The sequence below is a fragment of the Castor canadensis genome, chromosome 13 (genome assembly GCF_047511655.1).
Source record: "Castor canadensis chromosome 13, mCasCan1.hap1v2, whole genome shotgun sequence".
In the NCBI taxonomy this organism is placed as follows: Eukaryota; Metazoa; Chordata; class Mammalia; order Rodentia; family Castoridae; genus Castor; species Castor canadensis.
The window spans coordinates 83,208,909-83,232,478 of record NC_133398.1 but is presented as its reverse complement, the minus strand read 5'-3'; the positions used below and the strand labels follow the sequence as shown (position 1 = coordinate 83,232,478).

The following is a 23,570-nucleotide window of genomic DNA, read 5'->3' as shown; positions in this document are numbered from 1 at the left end:
TAATGTCCATTCTTCAATAAGACATTCAGGTCACCACTCATCTTTTAGAAGCAAAAACAGGCAATCAGAGCACAACTAACTTCTCCCTGTCCATATGTAGAGGCCCTGTGTTACCCAAAAATCCATGTCCCCAACACAGTACACAAAAAAGCACACCAATTTATCACAATATTTATTAAGGGCAATCAATAGTCTTAACAAGAGGTAAATTATTTGGAAGAAACAATGTTTTATTTTTGGCAATTGTGGAGAAGGCTTTTTTGTTTAAATAATTCGAACAAGTCTCCCAAAACTGTACCTTGGGAAAAAGTAGAGGCAGCTGGAGGTGTCTGCCCAACTTCACGCTTACAGATGGGTCTTTGGGGCATGGACTCCCTGTGGGGCATGGAGTCTGGATGCCTTCCTTTGTAATGCCACACCTGTCTGGGGTGGGACTGCCCTGTATTTGACACATGGGTTGCTGACAGGATAAATTTGGCCAGAAAAAGCAGCAGCTTTACTGGACTTCACACTTGTCATTTTATTATGAGGCTTATAATTGAAGGGACGTCCCTGAGTAGGCTCTGCCTGGACCTTCAGTTCTGCCTTGTGTTCAGTTTTCTCAGACTTCCTAGAGGAAGTAAGGGGCACTTGGGGACAGGCCATGGACATGGTGTGCTTCTGCCCCAGTTTCTCTATGACTTTGTTGACTTTGTCAACATTGGTCAGGAGGTTCTGGTTTTTAGTATTCATAGAAAAGGCAGCTCTTCCTTTACCTGGGTCTCTGCCCTGCATGGATGTTGATGGGGAGCTGCCCTTTCCTAGGAAACTTCCATGACTTTTTTCTTTTGCCCCAGGGCAAAGAAACTGAAAAAACTGTTTCATTTGGTTTTTGAAGCTGTTTTCAGGAGGCTGTCGCTTCAGTGACAGGGTTGAGGAGGAATTCCTCCCAAGTGTCATCTTTGATGCCCTGTCTTCAGGCTGGCAGCTCTTCCGTCTGGTCTGGGAAATCACCAACCCTGCATCCCCTCCACCAAGCTCTCCTGTTTTGGGTGCTGGGAGGCAAGGTTTCTTTACAGCTGGAGGGACGTTCTTGTCCTGGCACTTGCGTGAGACATGTTTAGGGACCCAGGGCTCCTGCTCTGGCTGCATGCTGATCCCTTTGTTGTTTAACTGCACATGCAGCACCTGGGAAGCTACCTTGTCCCCACTGGAGACGCACTGGTCTCGAGTAATTAACGTCTTGAAAGAGGCATCTGAGGCCAGGGGCACATGAGCAGGGAGCTCCTGAGCCTGGCTCTGCTTCCTGCTCTCCAGTTTCAGTTTCAATTCCCTAATGAGCTGATCTTTAAATGCAGATTGCTCAGGGTCATGTGAAACTGATGTTCCCACTGAGGACCTTTTAGTGTTTAGGGTAGTTCCTACTTCACCTGGGTTCACGGCTATGATGGGGGAGCTCTCTGACTCATTGGTCTTTAAGATGGTATTAGCTCGTGACTGAAATTCATGGAGCTCCTTTGCTTTGAATATTTCTCTGGACTTGTTAGACTTGGGAAATTGCACTAAATTCCTTGTTGTTTTGCTCTGAAGCTTTTCTATATCATTGCTGATTCTCATTCTCTCATGCATTATCTCACATCCTGTCCCAGCTTGCTTTGTGGGACAGGTCAGCTCAGACCTGTGTCTATTGACTAGCGCAGTCTCTATCTGACTGGCTTCCTGGATGTTGTTATATGTGTGGGGTAAAAAAGTTGTGGGTGTGCCATTCTCAGTTGTGTGGGTGGTAAATTTGTTGTAAGAGGGTGACTCTTTCGGGTCCCCCTGTCCTTGCCCACTCACAGGTGAAGTGGCAGAGGGGGGACTATCTACAAATGAATTGGTTCTTCCTTCCATGACCCCATGAAAAGTGTTCCAGTAAGGAAAGGAGTTGGATGGGTCCTTTTTTACATTGAACATGTCAATGGATTCCTGAGCCCTTTGGGGAAGGCCACTAGTCATCCTCCCATGAAAAATTTTAATATGGTCTTCCAAAATCTCATGCTTGCTGGAATCAGGTGGGGAAACACCCTGGGGGGTGTTAAGGCTGCTGTCCTTGTTCTTGCCCTGGGACATTAGTTGTGTCAAATCACTCTGATTTATTTCGCTGGAGGATTTCTTAGGTAGAGGCAATGTCATCTTGGTCGAATGCCATGAATTTTGTACAACATCAGGGACCTGACCCTCATTGATTTCCTCAAATTTCTTGCTCAAATGTACTTCCAGGGCATCCTTGCTTTTTATCTGACATAGGCTCACACCAAAGGTTCCAGAAAACCCTGAGATATCACCAGCGTGACATTCTACTTCTGTCTTAGTGTCACGTCCTAGGCTGTTATCTGGAGCACCCTGTAGGTGGCTCAACAGATGATTGTTTGGACCAATCTCTAGACTATGTCCCAGTTCCTTCTCCACTCTGTTCTCTAGAGGAAGTGTCTCTGAGCCATTACAGAGCTTCTCATCGAAATTTCTGAGGTTTCTCAATGCATAATTGAGATCTTTGCAGCTTTCATGCTTATAGAATGAGATCCATGAGAGTCCATGACTGCTCTCTGACTCAGAGGTCTGAGGAATTTCTCTGTAAAGTCTCATCTTTGACAGAGACTCAAAAACCCTGTGGGGCAGGCCCCAGCGGTGTTGGATGAGCCTCTTTCGAAGATGATACTCTAGCTTTCCCCGGAGTGCACTGTCCAGGGGAAAATCTCCAGAAAGGATGGAGATTGGAACATAGGCCTTAGAGGAACGGCTGGCCGATGCAAGTTTGGGAGCTGGAGAACAAAATCTTTCCTGGGATCTTTGGACCACAGTGGGTAAACCCCACATGCTTTCCTGCTGTTTCTGTAACACATGGTACTCCAGGTGGTGAATTTCAGGTACAGTGAGAGATTGTGCCTCACTCTGGGGGCTGTGAAAACAAACTCCACAACTCCTAGGCTGGGATAGAGAAGAAGGTGGTAGGACTGGGAGTGGGGATTGAAGCTGGGCCTGGAACTGGTTAAGAGGGACATGGGGGAAGGGAAATTGGGGCAGGGGTTCAGGCAAGGCTTGATACTGGATCTCTGGCGAGGATGAAGCTGTGAAGTGAAGAATTACTGTAGGCTCATGGGCTATAGAAGCCTTGAAGATGCTGTTGAAGCAAGTAAAGTATGAGGGACAGTCACCCGAGGCACACACAGTAGGTCTCAGGGACTCACTGTGTAGACAGGGGAGACCCCAGAAGAGCTGCATGCAGTTTTTCTGAAATTGGTCTTCAATGGTCTTCAGACATGGGGGTTGCTGTGACATGTTCAGGTCAGCTGGTTTCCCTGTGCTGCTCCCAAAGGGAAGGGAGATTGCAGAGTCCTGCTGATCAGTAACTGACTGTAAGATTTTCCCAGCAGGATTCAGTTGGTACTCTAGCTTAAACTGGTTTTGAAATGATTTTGTTTTCTTTTCCTTATCTTTTGACATTAGGAAATCAGCCCTGTTTTTAGTTTGTCTCTCCAAGAGTGTCAGGACATCAGGGCTGAGAAATGTAAGCATTCCGGACACTACAACGTAGACTGTAGTGTCTCCCAAAAAAGAGGCTTGAGGAAAATGGAGGTCGACAAGCTCTTGGTTAATATCATGTGCCAACTCAGATGTTGGCACATTCTCAGCATGAGGTTGCTGACACGAGAATTCTGACATAGAAATATTTTCACTGTCATCAACTTTGGTTGTTGTGACATTGGTGGAGAATTCAGCAGGACCGTCCATGAGAGACAAAGTGTCACTTCTTTGGAGGACGGGTCCTGTTTGCTGCATATGATGTAGTAGGGGAGGGGGAAGTGCAAGGGTCTCAGGTGGGAATGGCTCCACTGGGAATTGGGAATCCAAGGGAGAATTAGGCTCTGGTGGCAGAGAGTCACCCAGTGGTGAGGGGGAAAGTAAGTCCTCCAAAGGAGTGTCCTGGTTGAGTGAGACAGTGGAAAAGGAAGGTGGACAAGGTTCAGGTGGAGGAGCTGGAACTGAATGTCCTGGAGAGATTTTTGAGCAAGCAGAGGTCAGAGCAAATGATGACTTAGCCACAGGGGCTGTGGAAGCCAAATGTGACCCAGAGGTAGCAGCAGCTGCCATGGATGCCCGAGAGAGGAGAAGACTGACCTTAGCCGTGGTTCTATTACACACTTTACAGAGGGGGTCTGGGCACAGCAGTTGCCGAACGTGGATGATATCATAAGGCTGGCCCGGGGGGCTGCAGAAAACAAAGTACAAAATTATAGTCAGGACCGGTATGGGGAAAGGAGGGTCTGGGGCTTAGTGGGGGTTGGGTGCTTGCCACACCCATTACATTCTCCCACACTTGTGACTTCACAAAACACTCTATAGCCTCTCCCCAGAACCTTCCTTCACGTGCCCGCTGATTTGGCTACCCCTCCCATGACTAATGTAGGCTGTTACGGAAACACATGAAATAAGGAACCAGGAAATAATCAGAAGACTAATCACCTTTGTAGGATAGACAGCAACCTCCTCCCCTCTGCTTCTTCTCTCTGGCGTATTCTCCGACCTGGTGACAATGGGATACATATAATGAGGAAGGCATTGGTTCATACAGGATTCCCTTGATGGGAAACACTTAGGATATTAAAGTCTGAAAGTCCTAAGAATCAGTAGACAAAGCCAAGTGGTCAAGGACAGTATTAAGCAGGTTCATGGGTGTGTGACCTCACTTATAAGTATCTTCACACTGTCATGAGATATTAAGCTGAAAGTCACACCCCATAATGTAGAGTGCCCGCTTTTCAAGCATGAAGCCCTGAGTCAAACCCCAGCTCACCCAGAAAAACACCCCAGGAAGCAGAGAAATCAGTGGTTACCTCAGAAATGATTGTGAGCACCCAGGAGGAAAGCACTTTGCACAATATCAGGGACACAAGTTCTGACTCCAAAGCATCCCATAGTCCATCCTAAACATCTCCTTTGGCCACTTATTGATACACCCCTGCTCAGGTCCATCACTACCTCATGCCCATGCCTGGGAAGAATAGGGACTGAGAATTATCTGTTTTCCTGTAACCTCTCCTCTAGAGGCTCAGTTTGCTTAGGGAGAATGTGCCTCTTTCTAGCAGCTGACTTCCTTAGAGACCACGGACCTGGGCTCACAGAAAGGGACAGGAGGGGGTCAGCCTTGGAGAACTAAAGTCAAACAGAAGAATCATACCTCTAAACGCTCTTCTCCTTTTCCTCGTGATTTTTCTTTGTGGCTGAAAACAAAAGAATGAGAGAATGTGATTCATTTCTTTTGCTCCTCTGTACCTCAGACATTCATCATTTTAGAATCATAGGTCTTCATTTTAATAGAACTTTGTTCCTTCCTTTTATTACCATTTAAAGGTGATACCAAGCATTTTCAAGTTTTCCTTTAAAAGGGTTTTGTCTGTGAGAGCCACATTTTGAGGCCCTCAGAGACCAACACTAATCTTCTGACCACCCCCACATAAAGGAAAGCTGGTTGAACAGACACCTTACATGGGGATGGAACTCAGGAACAATTATTCCCATTCATAAAAAGCTAATCTCTCTAGATAAACCAATTAGGACCACGGGATCACTGTTTAGAATTTTAACCTAGAACCCTGCAGCACAACCAGAGTGTTTGTGGACTTCCTTTGAAAACATTAGTCCTCCATAACCTCCCTCCCCACATCAGGCCTCAAGCCTGAGAACAGAATGCTTTGTCTTCTTCTCAGACTTCCCATGTCAGATGGCTCTCCGAGTCAGCCAATTTCATTTTCTCATGTGAGAATGTCCACAAACAATCTCTCCTTGTTGGGGTTCACCCATCCTTCCTTACCTTTGGGTTGTCTTGATTATTCAGCAATCTTATATACCAAAAGCCCAAAAACAGCAACCCCAAGGCACCCAGAAAGGTGTACTTGGGGTCAGTTTCTAAGGCACTTATGACAAAATTGTCCATTTCTCAATGTCGCTATTCAGAAAAGAGATACTCTCCATACTCTGAATCGCACTGCTGCCTGAGGCAACTGAGTTCTGACAGGGCATGGGCTTGGCTATATACCCAGGCTTGCATCACAAAGCTTGAGAGAGTCATAAAGATCTCTGAGGTCAGGGGAGCAAGGAGTGCCCATAGCCCCTCTCGTACCCACTAGTCCAAACCAATTAGGACCACTGGACCACTGTTTAGAATTTTAACCTAGAACCCTGCAGCACAACCAGAGTGTTTGTGGACTTCCTTTGAAAACATTAGTCCTCCATAACCTCCCTCCCCACATCAGGCCTCAAGCCTGAGAACAGAATGCTTTGTCTTCTTCTCAGACTTCCCATGTCAGATGGCTCTCTGAGTCAGCCAAACTCTTTCAAGAATGTGAGAATGAACGTCAAAAATGTCCACAAAGAATCTCTCCTTGCTGGGGTTCACCCATCCTTCCTTACCTTTGGGATGTCTTGATTATTCAGCAATCTTGTTATATACCACAAGCCCAAAAACAGCAACCCCAAGGCACCCAGAAAGGTGTACTTGGGGTCAGTTTCTAAGGCACTTATGACAAAATTGTCCATTTCTCAATGTCGCTATTCAGAAAAGAGATACTCTCCATACTCTGAATCGCACTGCTGCCTGAGGCAACTGAGTTCTGACAGGGCATGGGCTTGGCTATATACCCAGGCTTGCATCACAAAGCTTGAGAGAGTCATAAAGATCTATGAGGTCAGGGGAGCAAGGAGTGCCCATAGCCCCTCACCTACCCACTAGCCCAAACCAATTAGGACCACTGGATCACTGTTTAGAATTTTGACCTAGAACCCTCCAGCACAACCAGAGTGTTTGTGGACTTCCTTTGAAAACATTAGTCCTCCATAACCTCCCTCCCGACATCAGGCCTCAAACCTCAGAGCAGAATGCTTTGTCTTCTTCTCAGACTTCCCATGTCAGATGGCTCTCTGAGTCAGCCAAACTCTTTCAGTAATGTGAGAATGAACGTCAAAAATGTCCACAAAGAATCTCTCCTTGCTGGGGTTCACCCATCCTTCCTTACCTTTGGGATGTCTTGATCATTCAGCAATCTTGTTACATACCACAATCCCAAAAACACCAACCCCAAGGCACCCAGAAAGGTGTACTTGGGGTCAGTTTCTAAGGCACTTATGACAAAATTGTCCATTTCTCAATGTCGCTATTCAGAAAAGAGATACTCTCCATACTCTGAATCGCACTGCTGCCTGAGGCAACTGAGTTCTGACAGGGCATGGGCTTGGCTATATACCCAGGCTTGCATCACAAAGCTTGAGAGAGTCATAAAGATCTATGAGGTCAGGGGAGCAAGGAGTGCCCATAGCCCCTCACCTACCCACTAGCCCAAACCAATTAGGACCACTGGATCACTGTTTAGAATTTTGACCTAGAACCCTCCAGCACAACCAGAGTGTTTGTGGACTTCCTTTGAAAACATTAGTCCTCCATAACCTCCCTCCCGACATCAGGCCTCAAACCTCAGAGCAGAATGCTTTGTCTTCTTCTCAGACTTCCCATGTCAGATGGCTCTCTGAGTCAGCCAAACTCTTTCAGTAATGTGAGAATGAACGTCAAAAATGTCCACCAAGAATCTCTCCTTGCTGGGGTTCACCCATCCTTCCTTACCTTTGGGATGTCTTGATCATTCAGCAATCTTGTTACATACCACAATCCCAAAAACACCAACCCCAAGGCACCCAGAAAGGTGTACTTGGGGTCAGTTTCTAAGGCACTTATGACAAAATTGTCCATTTCTCAATGTCGCTATTCAGAAAAGAGATACTCTCCATACTCTGAATCGCATTGCTGCCTGAGGCAACTGAGTTCTGACAGGGCATGGGCTTGGCTATAAACCCAGGCTTGCATCACAAAGCTTGAGAGAGTCATAAAGATCTATGAGGTCAGGGGAGCAAGGAGTGCCCATAGCCCCTCTCGTACCCACTAGCCCAAACCAATTAGGACCACTGAACCACTGTTTAGAATTTTAACCTAGAACCCTCCAGCACAACCAGAGTGTTTGTGGACTTCCTTTGAAAACCTTAGTCCTCCATAACCTCCCTCCCCACATCAGGCCTCAAGCCTGAGAGCAGAATGCTTTGTCTTCTTCTCAGACTTCCCATATCAGATGGCTCTCTGAGTCAGCCAAACTCATTCAAAAATGTGAGAATGAACGTCAAAAATGTCCACAAAGAATCTCTCCTTGTTGGGGTTCACCCATCCTTCCTTACCTTTGGGTTGTCTTGATTATTCAGCAATCTTGTTATATACCACAAGCCCAAAAACAGCAGCCCCAAGGCACCCAGAAAGGTGTACTTGGGGTCAGTTTCTAAGGCACTTATGACAAAATTGTCCATTTCTCAATGTCGCTATTCAGAAAAGAGATACTCTCCATACTCTGAATCGCACTGCTGCCTGAGGCAACTGAGTTCTGACAGGGCATGGGCTTGGCTATATACCCAGGCTTGCATCACAAAGCTTGAGAGAGTCATAAAGATCTCTGAGGTCAGGGGAGCAAGGAGTGCCCATAGCCCCTCTTGTACCCACTAGCCCAAACCAATTAGGACCACTGGACCACTGTTTAGAATTTTAACCTAGAACCCTGCAGCACAACCAGAGTGTTTGTGGACTTCCTTTGAAAACCTTAGTCCTCCATAACCTCCCTCCCCACATCAGGCCTCAAGCCTGAGAACAGAATGCTTTGTCTTCTTCTCAGACTTCCCATGTCAGATGGCTCTCCGAGTCAGCCAATTTCATTTTCTCATGTGACAATGTCCACAAAGAATCTCTCCTTGTTGGGGTTCACCCATCCTTCCTTACCTTTGGGTTGTCTTGATTATTCAGCAATCTTATATACCACAAGCCCAAAAACAGCAACCCCAAGGCACCCAGAAAGGTGTACTTGGGATCAGTTTCTAAGGCACTTATGACAAAATTGTCCATTTCTCAATGTCGCTATTCAGAAAAGAGATACTCTCCATACTCTGAATCGCATTGCTGCCTGAGGCAACTGAGTTCTGACAGGGCATGGGCTTGGCTATATACCCAGGCTTGCATCACAAAGCTTGAGAGAGTCATAAAGATCTATGAGGTCAGGCGAGCAAGGAGTGCCCATAGCCCCTCTCGTACCCACTAGCCCAAACCAATTAGGACCACTGGACCACTGTTTAGAATTTTAACCTAGAACCCTCCAGCACAACCAGAGTGTTTGTGGACTTCCTTTGAAAACCTTAGTCCTCCATAACCTCCCTCCCCACATCAGGCCTCAAGCCTGAGAGCAGAATGCTTTGTCTTCTTCTCAGACTTCCCATATCAGATGTCTCTCTGAGTCAGCCAAACTCATTCAAAAATGTGAGAATGAACGTCAAAAATGTCCACAAAGAATCTCTCCTTGTTGGGGTTCACCCATCCTTCCTTACCTTTGGGTTGTCTTGATTATTCAGCAATCTTGTTATATACCACAAGCCCAAAAACAGCAACCCCAAGGCACCCAGAAAGGTGTACTTGGGGTCAGTTTCTAAGGCACTTATGACAAAATTGTCCATTTCTCAATGTCGCTATTCAGAAAAGAGATACTCTCCATACTCTGAATCGCACTGCTGCCTGAGGCAACTGAGTTCTGACAGGGCATGGGCTTGGCTATATACCCAGGCTTGCATCACAAAGCTTGAGAGAGTCATAAAGGTCTCTGAGGTCAGGGGAACAAGGCGTGCCCATAGCCCCTCACCTACCCACTAGCCCAAACCAATTAGGACCACTGGATCACTGTTTAGAATTTTAACCTAGAACCCTCCAGCACAACCAGAGTGTTTGTGGACTTCCTTTGAAGACCTTAGTCCTCCATAACCTCCCTCCCCACATCAGGCCTCAAGCCTGAGAACAGAATGCTTTGTCTTCTTCTCAGAATTCCCATGTCCGATGGCTCTCTGAGAGTCAGCCAAACTCATTCAATAATGTGCGAATGAACGTCAAAAATGCCAACAAAGAATCTCGCCTTCTTGGGGTTCACCCATCCTTCCTTACCTTTGCGATGTCTTGATTATTCAGCAATCTTGTTATATACCACAAGCCCAAAAACAGCAACCCCAAGGCACCCAGAAAGGTGTACTTGGGGTCAGTTTCTAAGGCACTTATGACAAAATTGTCCATTTCTCAATGTCGCTATTCAGAAAAGAGATACTCTCCATACTCTGAATCGCATTGCTGCCTGAGGCAACTGAGTTCTGACAGGGCATGGGCTTGGCTATATACCCAGGCTTGCATCACAAAGCTTGAGAGAGTCATAAAGATCTCTGAGGTCAGGGGAGCAAGGAGTGCCCATAGCCCCTCTCGTACCAACTAGCCCAAACCAATTAGGACCACGGGATCAGTTTAGAATTTTAACCTAGAACCCTCCAGCACAACCAGAGTGTTTGTGGACTTCCTTTGAAAACCTTAGTCCTCCATAACCTCCCTCCCCACATTAGGCCTCAAGCCTGAGAACAGAATGCTTTGTCTTCTTCTCAGAATTCCCATGTCAGATGGTGCTCTGAGTCAGCCAAACTCATTTTATAATGTGAGAATGAACATCAAAAATGTCCACAAAGAATGTCTCCTTGTTGGGGTTCACCCATCCTTCCTTACCTTTGGGTTGTCTTGATTATTTAGCAATCTTGTTATATACCACAAGCCCAAAAACAGCAACCCCAAGGCACCCAGAAAGGTGTACTTGGGGTCAGTTTCTAAGGCACTTATGACAAAATTGTCCATTTCTCAATGTCGCTATTCAGAAAAGAGATACTCTCCATACTCTGAATCGCACTGCTGCCTGAGGCAACTGAGTTCTGACAGGGCATGGGCTTGGCTATATACCCAGGCTTGCATCACAAAGCTTGAGAGAGTCATAAAGATCTATGAGGTCAGGGGAACAAGGCGTTCCTATAGCCCCACCCCTACCCAGTAGCCCTCCTGAACCCTCTCCATAGCCTTGCTGCTCTACTTTCCAAAGAAGGCTTTAGATAAGCTCACTGCTTCCCCACGGGGAAATCTGTGTTATACTTGGTTAATAATGTTACTTTAGGATTAATTCATCCAGAAAAGTTCAAACTTATATTCATAAACTAACCACCAAGCTTCTCAACTTTGAGAAGATGGTTTTCATTGGAAAATACCTAGTCATGGTTATCGTCTCTTCTCCTCTCATTGGGACCTCTACTATATATTTTACTGCTTTTCACCATCAGTTCTTGCTTTATTAATGTTCTAACCCGATTTGTTTCTTCTCACCTCCAAGCAATAAAGTCAAAAATGATCCTACCACCTGATCCTTCAGTGCTTCTTAGCCTCCTAGACCAGGCTATTGTACAATTTTATTCTGGTATTCAATTAGATTTTGCCAAATCCCAACTGACTGCTCCAAAGTCCTCTGCCAGAATAACAAATACATAGGGTGGGACATCTCCACAACCCTGCCCAGCTTGAAGAAGTTACTAGAAGATGAGAACTCCACCTCTCTAAAACCACAATTAGTTTTGTTATTCTGGCAAGGGGGAATATGGAGGAGGCCTCCATTTTATGGACATATGGCAGACAAAGGAATACAAGGAACAGATGGAATGTGGAGGGTGGACTGGGCCCAGATAGAATACAGAAAAAGCCAAGCTTGCAGATATGTTCCTGTGTGGGGAAAATTCAAGGTATGGTCCAAGGAAGAGACAAATCAATCAGTAAGGTCCACAAATGGAGCAGACTATCAAAAGCAGCTTAACCCAAGAATTTCAAACTAACTCTGGTCTGTGTCTCAATGCTCTATGCTCCTTTGTGAGTCACCCACCATAGTTTCCCCTTGCAATGACATCCTAATAAATCTTTGCTTTCTCCTACTCTCTGTCTCAGTAAATTCTTTTACAACCTGAAGCTTCCCAAATTCATGAGAAGATTGACTCAAATGATTAACAAGAGTAATTCTTCATTCAACATTCACCAAAAAATGAGTATAAACTAAAGAGATATAAAATTAAAACAAAGTGGTCTTGGGGATATGTTGATAGCAAATATTTTTCTTCAGCTATTTAAGTTTAAACCATACAAAGACTTGCAATTGGTGTACATACACACACACACACACACACACACACACACACACTTACAAATCCAACATTTTCTTTTTTTCAGTACTGGGGCTTGAACTCAGGGCCTTCACCTTGAGCCACTCCACCAGCCCTATTTTTGTGAAGGACTTTTCAAGAGAGGGTCTCGTGAAACTACTTGCCCAGGCTGGGTTTGAACTGCAATCTTCCTGATCGCTGCCTCCTGAATAGCTAGGATTACAGGCATGGACCACCAGCGCCCAGCATATCCAGCATTTTCAAATTCATGAATCAATTGATTCCATCTTTTATTTCAACATTTCATTTATTACTTTACCTTGCTTCTACCTACCTAAAGTACAGTTTTGTCCCACACAGCAATTTCAAAACATGTATGCCCTTCTCTCAAACCAGAGGTAGGTTACAGTGTGGTAAGTGGGGATCCCCTGCATCCTTGGTGGCAGGGTGGGACCTAGGAGTGTCACAGCTTGAGCAGCAGCATCTAATTACTCATCAGAAGTGTACCTGTGATCTTTTCCTAAGTGTCATGTCATGAAAAAACATTGAGAAGATCTGCTGAAAATGATCACCCTGCAAATGTCTAAAAATTAACACTATTCAGGTGCCACCAGTAAGTTTGAAATAATCTCTAAATCCCACACCCCAACCCTGTTCATACACTTTGTCTTCTAAACTTTTATTGTCATATGAGCTGTCCTTTCTCTGCCTTCTAATTTTCTGTAACTTTCCTAAGCCCCAAAACCTTTCATTTGTTGTCATGGTCCAGAAATCTTACTTGATTTCCTGTGGTGGGGCAAGAAGGGCACCAAGCCAGGCAGACTCCTGTCAATGAGTCAGGAGCAGGTTCCCTGCCTAGAGGATAAATGTCTTCCTTTCTTTGATACGCTCTTTGATATGCAGCCTCAGCCAATTTTTATTTAATAAATACTTACTGCTAGATCCCAAGAGACTTAGATGTCTGCAACTCCAGGCTCTCCCTTGAGCACATGGTGATGCTGCAGAGAGAAACCCCACACTGGTCAATGTGATACACATGCAGAGGGGAATCCATCACCTCGAATCATTGGTTAATTGCCAAGAAACCTGTGAAAAAGTTCAGACTGCTAGAACAGGGCATGCTCCTTACCAAGGCTTCCCTGCCTATAGCCACAGTTTTCTCATATGAATTAGTAGCCCATTAGCTTGTCAATAACAGCTGTTTTATTTTCTTGTGGTGCTGGGGACTGACCCCACATCCTCCTTGCACATTCTAGGCAAGTGCTCTACCACTGAGTTACATCCTTGGCCCTTAGCTGTTCTCTTTTAAGATGGCATCATTGGCTTAGATATCCTGACATACACATAGGTGCCTAGAGTTAAAACCTGTAAGAAGTGTCAATAAAAAGACTTTCCCCAAAATGTTGGTAAGATTCTTTTCAGGACCAATAGAAGTTCCTTCAAAACTTAAAGGAATAAGAGACTAAAGGCTACAGATTTCTTTTTTTCTTTTTGGTACCACCAACCATAAACTCCACTGATACTGAGTGATAGAGCTTCATAGCACTTATTATTCCCACACTAACATCAGCTATATATATTGCATTTGTCCTACTTTTGAAGCATTTCAGTCAATCTTTATAATCACCCTGTGTGATAAGCAGAGCAAATATTATTATGCCTCTTTTCTCAGTGAATAAAACCAAAGCTCAGAGAGAGTAAGTGACTTTTCTAGATTACACAGGAAGTAGCAGAGCCCTGACTAGTAAGTCCCCTAGATAACCAAACCATCTATTTTAAATAATGTTAAGTAATTTCTTAAAATAAATATGCCCTAGTCTCTGTTCATGTGTCAACTCCAGACATTGTATGCAAAGGGAATCTTACAATAGGTGTCTTGTCACTTAGTATGATGTTTTCAATATCTGTCCATGCTGTAACCAGTATCAATGTTTTATTAGTTTTCATGGCTATGTAATAGTCTATTGTATGTAATAGTCTATTGTGTGGATATACCACATTTTTTTATGTATTGATCAGTTGAATATTTGGACTGTTTCTACTTATTGACTATTACAAATAGTGCCATGAATCTTTATATGTTTTGTGTGGACATTTGCTTTTATTTCTTATTCATTTTTGCAATAATGACAAGACATTTCTCTCTGAGAGTTTTGTAATACAACTGTGTTGGAATCACTATGAAATGAGAATTCGTGGATTTAAATGCACTTTGTGTAAAATATTAAGTGCACTATTTTTCCCCTCACAATTAACCCTTGCATCAGTACTACAGATAGATGGATAGATTAGATAGATAGGTGATAGATAGATACGCTAATACAATGCTTATGATTTTTTTTTTTTACAAAATCCCGTTAAAATTCTGTGAAATTTCTGAAGATCTGACTAAATTCTGATGTCAGGAAGAAAAACTAGATATGATTGTCTAAAATAATTCTAAATGAAAAATGTGAGTAACAACATGGAACTAGCCAAACTATTTAAACATATTAAAACTATGATAATTAAAATAATATAATACTAAAAGAACAAACTTATATGGATATAGGACACAATTAGGTTGCACAGATATTAACTGTATTACATATGAGAATTTGCTAGAAAGGTGGCATCCCACAAAAGAAGAATTATTCACTAATGTGTACAGAAATAACTGAGTAAAATTTTAATAGAAATAAAATTGAGACCCACTCCTTACAGAACCATTAAAGAGTAAAAGATCTTTTACAACATCCTTTCCAAATGCCCACTCAAACAGAATATTAGATCTATGAATTAAAAACCAAGAGTAAGTTCCTAAGTGTAAAATCCTTTAAAGAAATCACATTCAAAAGATAAGCACTTAGAAAACATATTCTGAATGTCCACTTGTTTAAAAAATGTGACATACAAAATTTTTTTAAAAGAGGAAGGTCCAATGGAACAATTGTACTCACAATAGATGGTGAAAATTTTGTATTAAATGCATTATTATATTCCTATATCAAGACAGAAGATTTTAACTCTCATTATTTATTGATTTTTTTCCTATTCATGCTTATTTTAGTCAGCACAATTAATCTTTCTAAACATATTTCCATCAGGACATTTTCTGTTACAGGAGTACAGTGGCTTTCTGTCATTTTCATTCTATTTCTCTGATTTCAATCATTTCAGTGTAACTTTTAGCAAACAATTATATCCATATGTAATTTTCTTTTTACTTTTTTTTATTCATATGTGCATACAATGTTTGGGTCATTTCTCCCCCCTCCCCCCACTCCATCCTTTATCCCCCTGCCCCCTCCCTCTCCTCCTCACACTCTCACTACCAGGCAGAAACTATTCTGCCCTTATTTCTAATTTTGTTGTAGAGAGAGTATAAGCAATAATAGGAAGGAACAAGTGTTTTTGCTAGTTGAGATAAGGATAGCTATACAGGGAGTTGACTCACATCGATTTTCTGTGCATGTGTGTCACCTTCTAAGTTAATTCTTCTTGACCTAACCTTTTCTCTAGTTCCTGGTCCCCTTCTCCTATTGGCCTCAGTTGTTTTAAAGCATCTGCTTTAGTTTGGAGCCCATCCAAATACTCCAAATGTGTCACTTGACAAACTCAACATATCTCTTACCCTCCAAAACGTAAATTTTTTAAGAAGGACTTTTAGAGACCAATGACTTCTTTAAGGACCTAGTCCTGACTCTGTAATAGTAAACCTTCCAACATAATGAATGATAAAAACAACTTTATAAAACAAAGGAATCAGGCTCTTCTGAAACTAACCCTGGCAATCAGCTTCCCAAACACTCAAGAATGAATCTTTTCCATTTGGATACTAGTGAATAGCCAGCTGTCCATTCACCACATACAGTTATCACAATTTTAACACAAATTATGAATCATTAAAAGTTCTCAAAGGATTTGGCTGACTCAGTTTCTGTCTCAATGTGTTTACATAAGGTCCCACTTTCAATAATCCAAAATAAGGGTTGGTGGAGTAGCTAAGTGGTACAGCACCAAGCATAGAGCCCTTAGTTCAAACCCCAGTACCACCCAAAAAGAGAACCAAAAATAAAACAAGCAACACACATTTTTTTGGTCACCCACTCTATTTATTGTCTACTGCTAGATACTATGAACACTAAGAACTATAACATGCTTCCTGTCCTGGAGAAACTTGCAACTCTACACAAGATAAATAATAGTGAAAATTATTATTTGGCCAGTATAGGTCTCCACAAAAATATGATGGTATACCCACCAAAATCAGCATTTCACTGGTGTCCCACTGCATTTAGGTCAAAGACAAATCTTCCTAAGAGGACCTTTAAGAATCTGGCTGTTCTGGGACACAGTTTTAACTCCAACCATAAGTCCTCTTGTTCTCTCTGATCCAAATACACATCTTGTCTTTCAGGCCCTTGTCTATCTAGCTCTCACCTCAGGATCTTTGAACAAACTTTTCCCTCGGTCTTTTGTCTATTGGTTGGTTGTTTTTTTGGTGGAATGAGGTTTGAACTCAGGGCCTTATGCTTGCTAGGCAGATGCTCTACCACTTGAGCCAAGCTTCCAGTCTTTATTGTATTAGCTTATTTTTCAAATAGAGTTTTGCTTTATGCCCTGGACCAATCTTGGATCACATTACTCTTACCTACTATCACCCACACATCTGGGATGACAGGCACATGTCATCATATGTGACTTGTTTGGTTGAGATGGGCGTCTCACTAACTTTTTGCCCAGATTGACCTCAAATCACAATCATTCTGATATTCACCTTCCAAATAACTAGGATTACAGGTGTGAGACACTGAACCCAGATTCTCCCCTTAGTCTTGAAGGCTTTTCATTCCCCACTTCCCCTAGATAATCCTTTTTCATCAGCAGCACTCAGTTCAGTTGTCACCAGCCCCCACATGCTTTCATTGCCCCATCTGCCTATCATTCTTGACACTTCACACTTTATTCATTATATGATTATCTTGTGAATATTTCTCTCCACTTACATGCTTAGTATGTAAGGGCCCAATAAATTTTTGTCTAAGTAAATAGCTCAATGAATTAATGAATACCTAGGGTTATATAAATAAATTCATATATTTTTATTTGGTAATAATCATTTAATAAAGTTATTAAATGTCTAAATGTTTTTTTTAAATTCCTACTACATACTAATGCTAGGCGCATAAATATATAGAGTGAAAACATCCCTATGCATGCTACCTCCAGAGGCAGACAAGTTAGCAAATAATTATAACATTACATGCAATCTAGCTCTGAGAAATCTGAAATGCAAAAAGATGAAGCAAGGATTAACAATGCCTGGTGGAATTAAAGATGACTTCTAAGGAAATGACGTGAACTCTTGAGGAAGAAAAGGAAATGCAATGAGTAAACTAGTGAGAAAAGGAATTCCGTGGAGAAAGTAGAATGTGCAAACAATAAAAAAAAGATTTGAGGAGGTTGGTAGAGGATGGAATAGCAGAGTGTTTGGTCCCACTGTGGCTTAGGGTATGTGGAATAGTGATGACTTGAAACAGGATGGAAATTGTAGGCTCAAGTGAAATGTTGAGGATGTGATGAAACTTACATAAGAACAAGATGCCAAACTGGGCCTGAATGCAATTTATGGATATAAAACAGAGGTTCAGAAAATGAGAAGAGAGAGAAATGCCTTCCAGGCAATGCTGGAGGTTACTCAGGCATCAGGGACTCCCAGTGTCTAATCACCTTCTCCAAATTATACTTACAGTTTTTCTCTCATATCCCTAATGATAATAATCACACAGCTGTTGAAATACATATTTCGGAGACAAAGTTTAGCCTATTCAACTCAAAGAAGAAGCTTGGATATCTGTATGTTTCACCAATACCCCAGGGAATTCTTGTATTATCGATCTTATGAAGCTTGAGTATTTTCAAAGGGAACTCCCATTCCAATTTCAGGTAAAACTTGTCAACCCTTTCCTAGCACCATCCACTCACCTGTCAGGGACAGTGGGTTTTTGTGCTGCCCAAGAAAAATTTATATAATGACCTTTATTTCTAATATAACAATAAAATATGAGAGGGCTAGCCCGGTCAAAGTATAAGTGTATTCAGCAGATCATTCACAGAAGTGTGCACAGTACTGGAGGGAAATCCCAGCTAATTACAGTGAGCAAGTAGGGAAACTAGATTCGCTGTAGAGAAGGAAGAAAGCCCATGCACTTTTTCCATTACCACAGTGACTGGCTATATGAGTGATTTCTTAGGTCTCCAAACTCATTTGCTTCTCCCAGGTTTGACTATCAATTAAAGCATCAGTTGAGGTCTTGAGAGTTATGTGTCTGGCTACAGAACAATTGAAATTCTTTCAGCACTTAGTTGCTGTGTTTTTCCTGATAGACCATGAAGAAAGGATAAAAGCTACATAACAGCCTCATCTGAGTTCATCACATCCCCTATACTAGAAAAAAGAAAAAGAAAACAAACAAACAAACAAACAAACAATAACAATCCTTTCTGTGCTATTAAGGTATCAGAGTCTGAGATGGCCATACTGTAACATTTGAAGAGCAACCCTTCATTTTGCCCACGTGCTTTTCCTGTGACCAGCTGGCTGTGTCAGCACGTCACCATCTGTGACTGCAGATATAAATGGATATGTGGGCAGTGCAAACTTGAACCATTTCTAATGGAAGCTTTTTCCCTTCCTGGGAATCCAGCTGGGGACTGCCTCCACCTGCAGAATTCACTGAAAAGCAATGAAGTGGAATTTTGAGTTGATGGTATAACTTCCTTCATGATTTGTGGTACATAAGTTCACATCTTTGTATCTCAGTTTCCTCACCTAGGATTCATTACAAATAAAATCTTTAAACTTGTTTCTTATAATATATAAAAAGAAAAAATGTTTATAAGAGCTTTCTTCATGGTATATCAAAATTACTTTGTTGACATCAAAGCATATTGAAATAGAATCCTCTTGTTCCAGTAGGCAAATAGGTTTTTTGGCCTCATTTTAAAATAGATTATTTCCAGCTAAATTGACAATAGGCACCATATTTGAGGCAGCGGCAAATTACTGAAAAGGGAAGTTCTATAAAAAGTAGAATACTTGAGAGGTAAATATTACCAAGTCTACATTTTATCTTTCTTTCCTAATGACATTGGAGTGTCAGATCAGATGTTCTTAAGAAAATACGACTTGTTTTCCAAAATGTACTGATTTGGCAAGCCACATTTTGGGGAAGAAAAGCAATAAAAATAAAGAGCAGAAATTAAGTCATTGATGGATATTACTGAACTGCATATGAATTTCTAAAAACACCAGAATATGTAGGCCACTGACACGTATTTAAGTAAAGATCCAGGAAAGGCTAAACACTGCTTTCTAAGTGGCCATGTACATTTGCTGGTGTTAGATCCCCTCATAAGTGATCCATGGGATTTTCCAAGGTTTTCTATCCTTTAACCCACAGCCTAATTTCTCAAAGTGTGTTTACAATGGATGGTGGTAGAAATTATATGGAGACAATGAAATAAAAGGGCTGTGTCCAGAATTCATAAACATAAGGACATCTGACTTGTGACAAAAATGGGGAAAGAATGGTCATTATAATAAATAGTACTGGAACAACTAGATATTCACTAGGGGAGAAATGGTTTGAAGACGGGCATAGATGCAAAATAATTCACACTAAATATGGCATTGTATCAGAGAAGTGCTTCTCAAAGTATTGAATCACTTGGCTCCAAGTCACTCAAATAATAGTTAAAAATATAAAATCCTGAGCCTTCCCTTAGATTCACTTATTCTGTGTAAGCAAAACCTAAGAATCTGTAATTTTATCAATTCCCCTTGATGATTTTTATTTTTAGTTCACTAAAGCTTCATTTTCATCATCATAGTGTTTTGCTGTTGGGGAAAACAACCATCTGAATCCTAGCTCTGCCACTAATGGGCAAATTAATCAATCCATCTATATTTTGTTTTCTTGTTGGTAAACTGGTAATAATAACCTCATGGGTTATCATTAAATGAGTTATAACAATTAAATGAAATATTACATATTCAGTGCTTAGCACTCAATAGACGTTAGAATGTACAGATATTTCTGTGTCTCCACTGTATCTAGAGGGCAGTACTTCTGCCAAGTGAATGGACTGAGAAGTACAGAGTAGTTGTTTAAAGAAGCTAAGTAGTCATTCTTACATCCCACCCAAGAAATCATTGTCCCATTCAAAAGATGCAGATTTAGGATCTGTGCATGTGATACAGCAAGAAACATGTGTCCAGTGACCCACATAAACTAAATAATCTTGGTAATCAATGTAATAGCAGATTAATTAATTCAGCAAGATTTTACTGGAAGTCAGCAGTGCTCTGGGGAGTGTACTAGAATGCTGATCACCGAGTGGAAAAGGATGAGATCCCTCCCCACAAGGAGTATGCAGTCTATGGGATAATATAATGTCCTTGTCACATCTACATGTATTTACAGCATTTCTCAGCCAATTGTTTAGTTGTTATATAGCTAGAAAATTGGGAGATCCTTGTTTTATAGACAGGGTATTTATTTATGACTATTCCTTCTGAACAGAGACTCAAGAAAGATATTGAACAATAAGTGCAGTTGGCCACATGTCACTTCCTATTCTCAAAAGAGAATACTTTCTTTGAAGTTTGAAGACACTAGTCCATTTCCTTCTGGCATCCAGCACTGCTGATAACAGTGTGGTGCAATGAATGGAAGAAGGAAACTACTGGAAGGGCAGGGTACAAGTTACACTAGCAACTTCTCTGCTTGCTCTTCAGTGCTGATTAACTAAATACTTTCTGGAAAGTAGACAACAAGCTTCAGAAAGCAATGAGTGAAGAGTTTAGGAGTCTGCACTCAACTGTGCCCAGACAGGCAAACCTGGGACACCTGAGATTCAGATGAGACATTTTGCAGACAGTTTGTACCAGTTCCTAGGGTTGTTGTAATGAACTTCTACAGCCATGTGGGTTAAAAGAAGAGAAATTTAGTCTTTCAAGGTTCTGGAGGCTAGAAATCCAACATTGAGGTGTCAGCAGACTCATGCTCACCTCAAAGTCTCTAGGGAAAAACATGTTGTGTGCCTGTCTCCTAGCTTCTGCTGGCAAACCTTGGCTTTTCTTGGCTACTGGCTATGTCACACCAATCTCTGCTTCTATAGTCACCTGACTGTGAGTTGTGTTCCCTCTGTACTGTCTCTTCTTCTGAGAATACCAGCCATTAGATTTCAGGCCCACCTGAATCCAGGATGTTCACCTAAACCAAAATCAAACACATTTGCCAAGACCATGTTTCAACCAGACACCAATGGCTCATGCTTATAAATCTAGTTACTTGGGAGACTGAGATTGGGAGGTTTACAGTTCAAGGCCAAATACTTTAAGAGACCCTACCTCCAAAATAACCAAACCAAAATTTACTGGGGGTATGGCTCAAGTCGTATAGTGCCTTCTTTGCAAGCACAAAGCCCTGAGTTCAAACCCCAGCTCTATAAAAAAAAATAAATAAATGTCCCTGTTTCTGAATAAGTGAGGATAGTGGTAGACATGAATTTGGGACTGAACACAGAACAGTCTCAGCAGAGCATGGTCTTAGGAAGAGATGGTCAGTAAGGGAATCCAGGCAAGAACAGAAGCAAAGATAAGGACACAGAACCACCAGACATGCTACACTCCAGCAGTTCAGAAGCACTCTGAGCTGTCTTCCCACACTATCCTACCTTCCTTAGTGAGGCTGACATATCCATTGAGCCCCACAGGCATAGTGCCAAGGACCATGCTTTTAGGAGTTATATTTATAGTCCTGTAGTGAAATAATATAATACAATTTTAAATTTTTTTATGGCAGAGGGGGTCCCAGAAAAGCAAAGGTCTAAGTTTAGGACACACGAAAGTTCTTATGCAACCCTGTTTACTAATGTGAACTCACCTCATACTCTACCTGATATTCACTTTTCCTCTGCAGATGAAGATCTGTTTCACCCTGTAAGACTCAGCTTATAAGTCATGGCCCTAGGGAAACTTTCCTGGACAACTACTCCCACTCCACTTCTACTCCAGCACCCCAGCCCAGCTGGGCTGAGGTGTCCTCCTTAATACTCATGTGCATCAGACCACCTCCCCACTGCTTTGCAGTCATCTTTTTCTATGAAATCCCTCTGGGGTGAGCTTCTGTACCTCAGAGACTAAATATCAGGTATCATCGTGCAGAAAGTGCTGTTGCTTCCTCACCCAGGTCCCTGTGTCATTCTTGTGCACTCATCCCCCAGATGCCATGGGTGTTGGTTGCTAGTGGCTCATACCTAAGAGGAATTGTCCTTGCCTCAGCAGAACCCTAGTTTGAAGAAGCTGCACATTAACTTCCACCCCTTCCCACTCTCAGGGGTGGACTACAGCCCAGCACTAGCTGGTAGGGGGTATTAGCCCAGCCACCTTGCTGATGGGAAGAATGACCTGTATGGTACAACTCACTCTTCACAGAGCACCAGGAAATCCTGTCATCACCTTGCTTTTTTACCTGCCCTTTTCTGTTTACCTCCTACCTTTATAGGAACTCCTTCACTCTGCTTAAGAATTCCTACCTTATTCTGTGTTGCTAGGAAGCATGACCTAAGATACTTCAACCTCCATGACTGGTATTAACACCCAGAAAAATTAACACTTTAATAAACACACATACTGAATGAATGAATGAATGAATGGAGAAGATGTTAGCGAAACATGGAACTGGGTATCAAAGACCTATCCAGACCTTTACAAGATCTTTTCAAGGAACTTCAGTCTTTGATTAAAGACTTGGACACAGGCATAAGAGATGGGGACATAGCTTCTAGAACAGGGTCACAAAAATGACAGAAGAGTCTAACAATTAGATATGAGGTGCAATGCCTACTGAGTGTCCAGCACTGTGTAAGTCACTTTCAAAGGTTCCAACAGGCTAAGATAATGTGGGTTGAACACAGAGGTCACTGTTAGTCTGAAAACAACCCACAAAAATCAACATAAGCATAAAAAGGTATAATTTTAAAAACAGAGAGTTCAATTTTAGAGAAATTTTAAAGAAAACCAGTGTTGTAATAAGAATTTGGATTTTGTGTTAAGATGACTAATCTTTTAGCAAATAGTGTGACAAATTACTAGAATACACACTTATTACAGGAAAACTTGTATCTATCAATAATGGATGAATTTGTTTAACTGCACAGTTATCCCTTGGGATCCACGAGGGTTGGCTCTAGGACCTCCCCAGATACCAAATTCTGCATCTGTGGATTTTGATGTAGTACTTGCATAGAGCCTAACACCTCCTTTTACAGATTTTTAATCATCTCTGGATTAGTTAGAATAGCTAGTCCAGTGTAAATGCTGTGTAAATAGTTGTTATACTTCAATGTTTAGGGAATAATGACAAAAAGTCTGTACATGAACAGTGCAGAAGCAATTTTTTACTCCCGAATATTTTGTGTCTGTGGTT

At 42.0% G+C, this 23,570-nt stretch overlaps 1 protein-coding gene across 1 annotated transcript; it reads right to left on the bottom strand.

The window, feature by feature from the left end:
* Positions 1-345: 345 nt before the first annotated feature.
* LOC109679914 (spermatogenesis-associated protein 31D1-like) lies at positions 346-7,160 on the bottom strand. The gene is made up of 2 exons (XM_074052184.1): positions 7,075-7,160; positions 346-4,231 (listed from the first exon to the last, which is right to left on the bottom strand). Exons 1-2 carry the CDS (start codon positions 7,158-7,160, stop codon positions 346-348), a joined length of 3,972 nt encoding a protein of 1,323 aa, XP_073908285.1.
* Between the last annotated feature and the right edge of the window lie 16,410 nt (positions 7,161-23,570).

Excerpts from the sequence above, each read along its gene's own strand:
- LOC109679914 (XM_074052184.1), bottom strand. The coding sequence starts at position 7,160 with ATGGACAATTTTGTCATAAGTGCCTTAGAAACTGACCCCAAGTACACC. Across the intron at positions 4,232-7,074 it reads TTGGTGTTTTTGGGATTGTG|CCCCCCGGGCCAGCCTTATG; the intron begins GTATGTAACAAG and ends TGTTTTCTGCAG.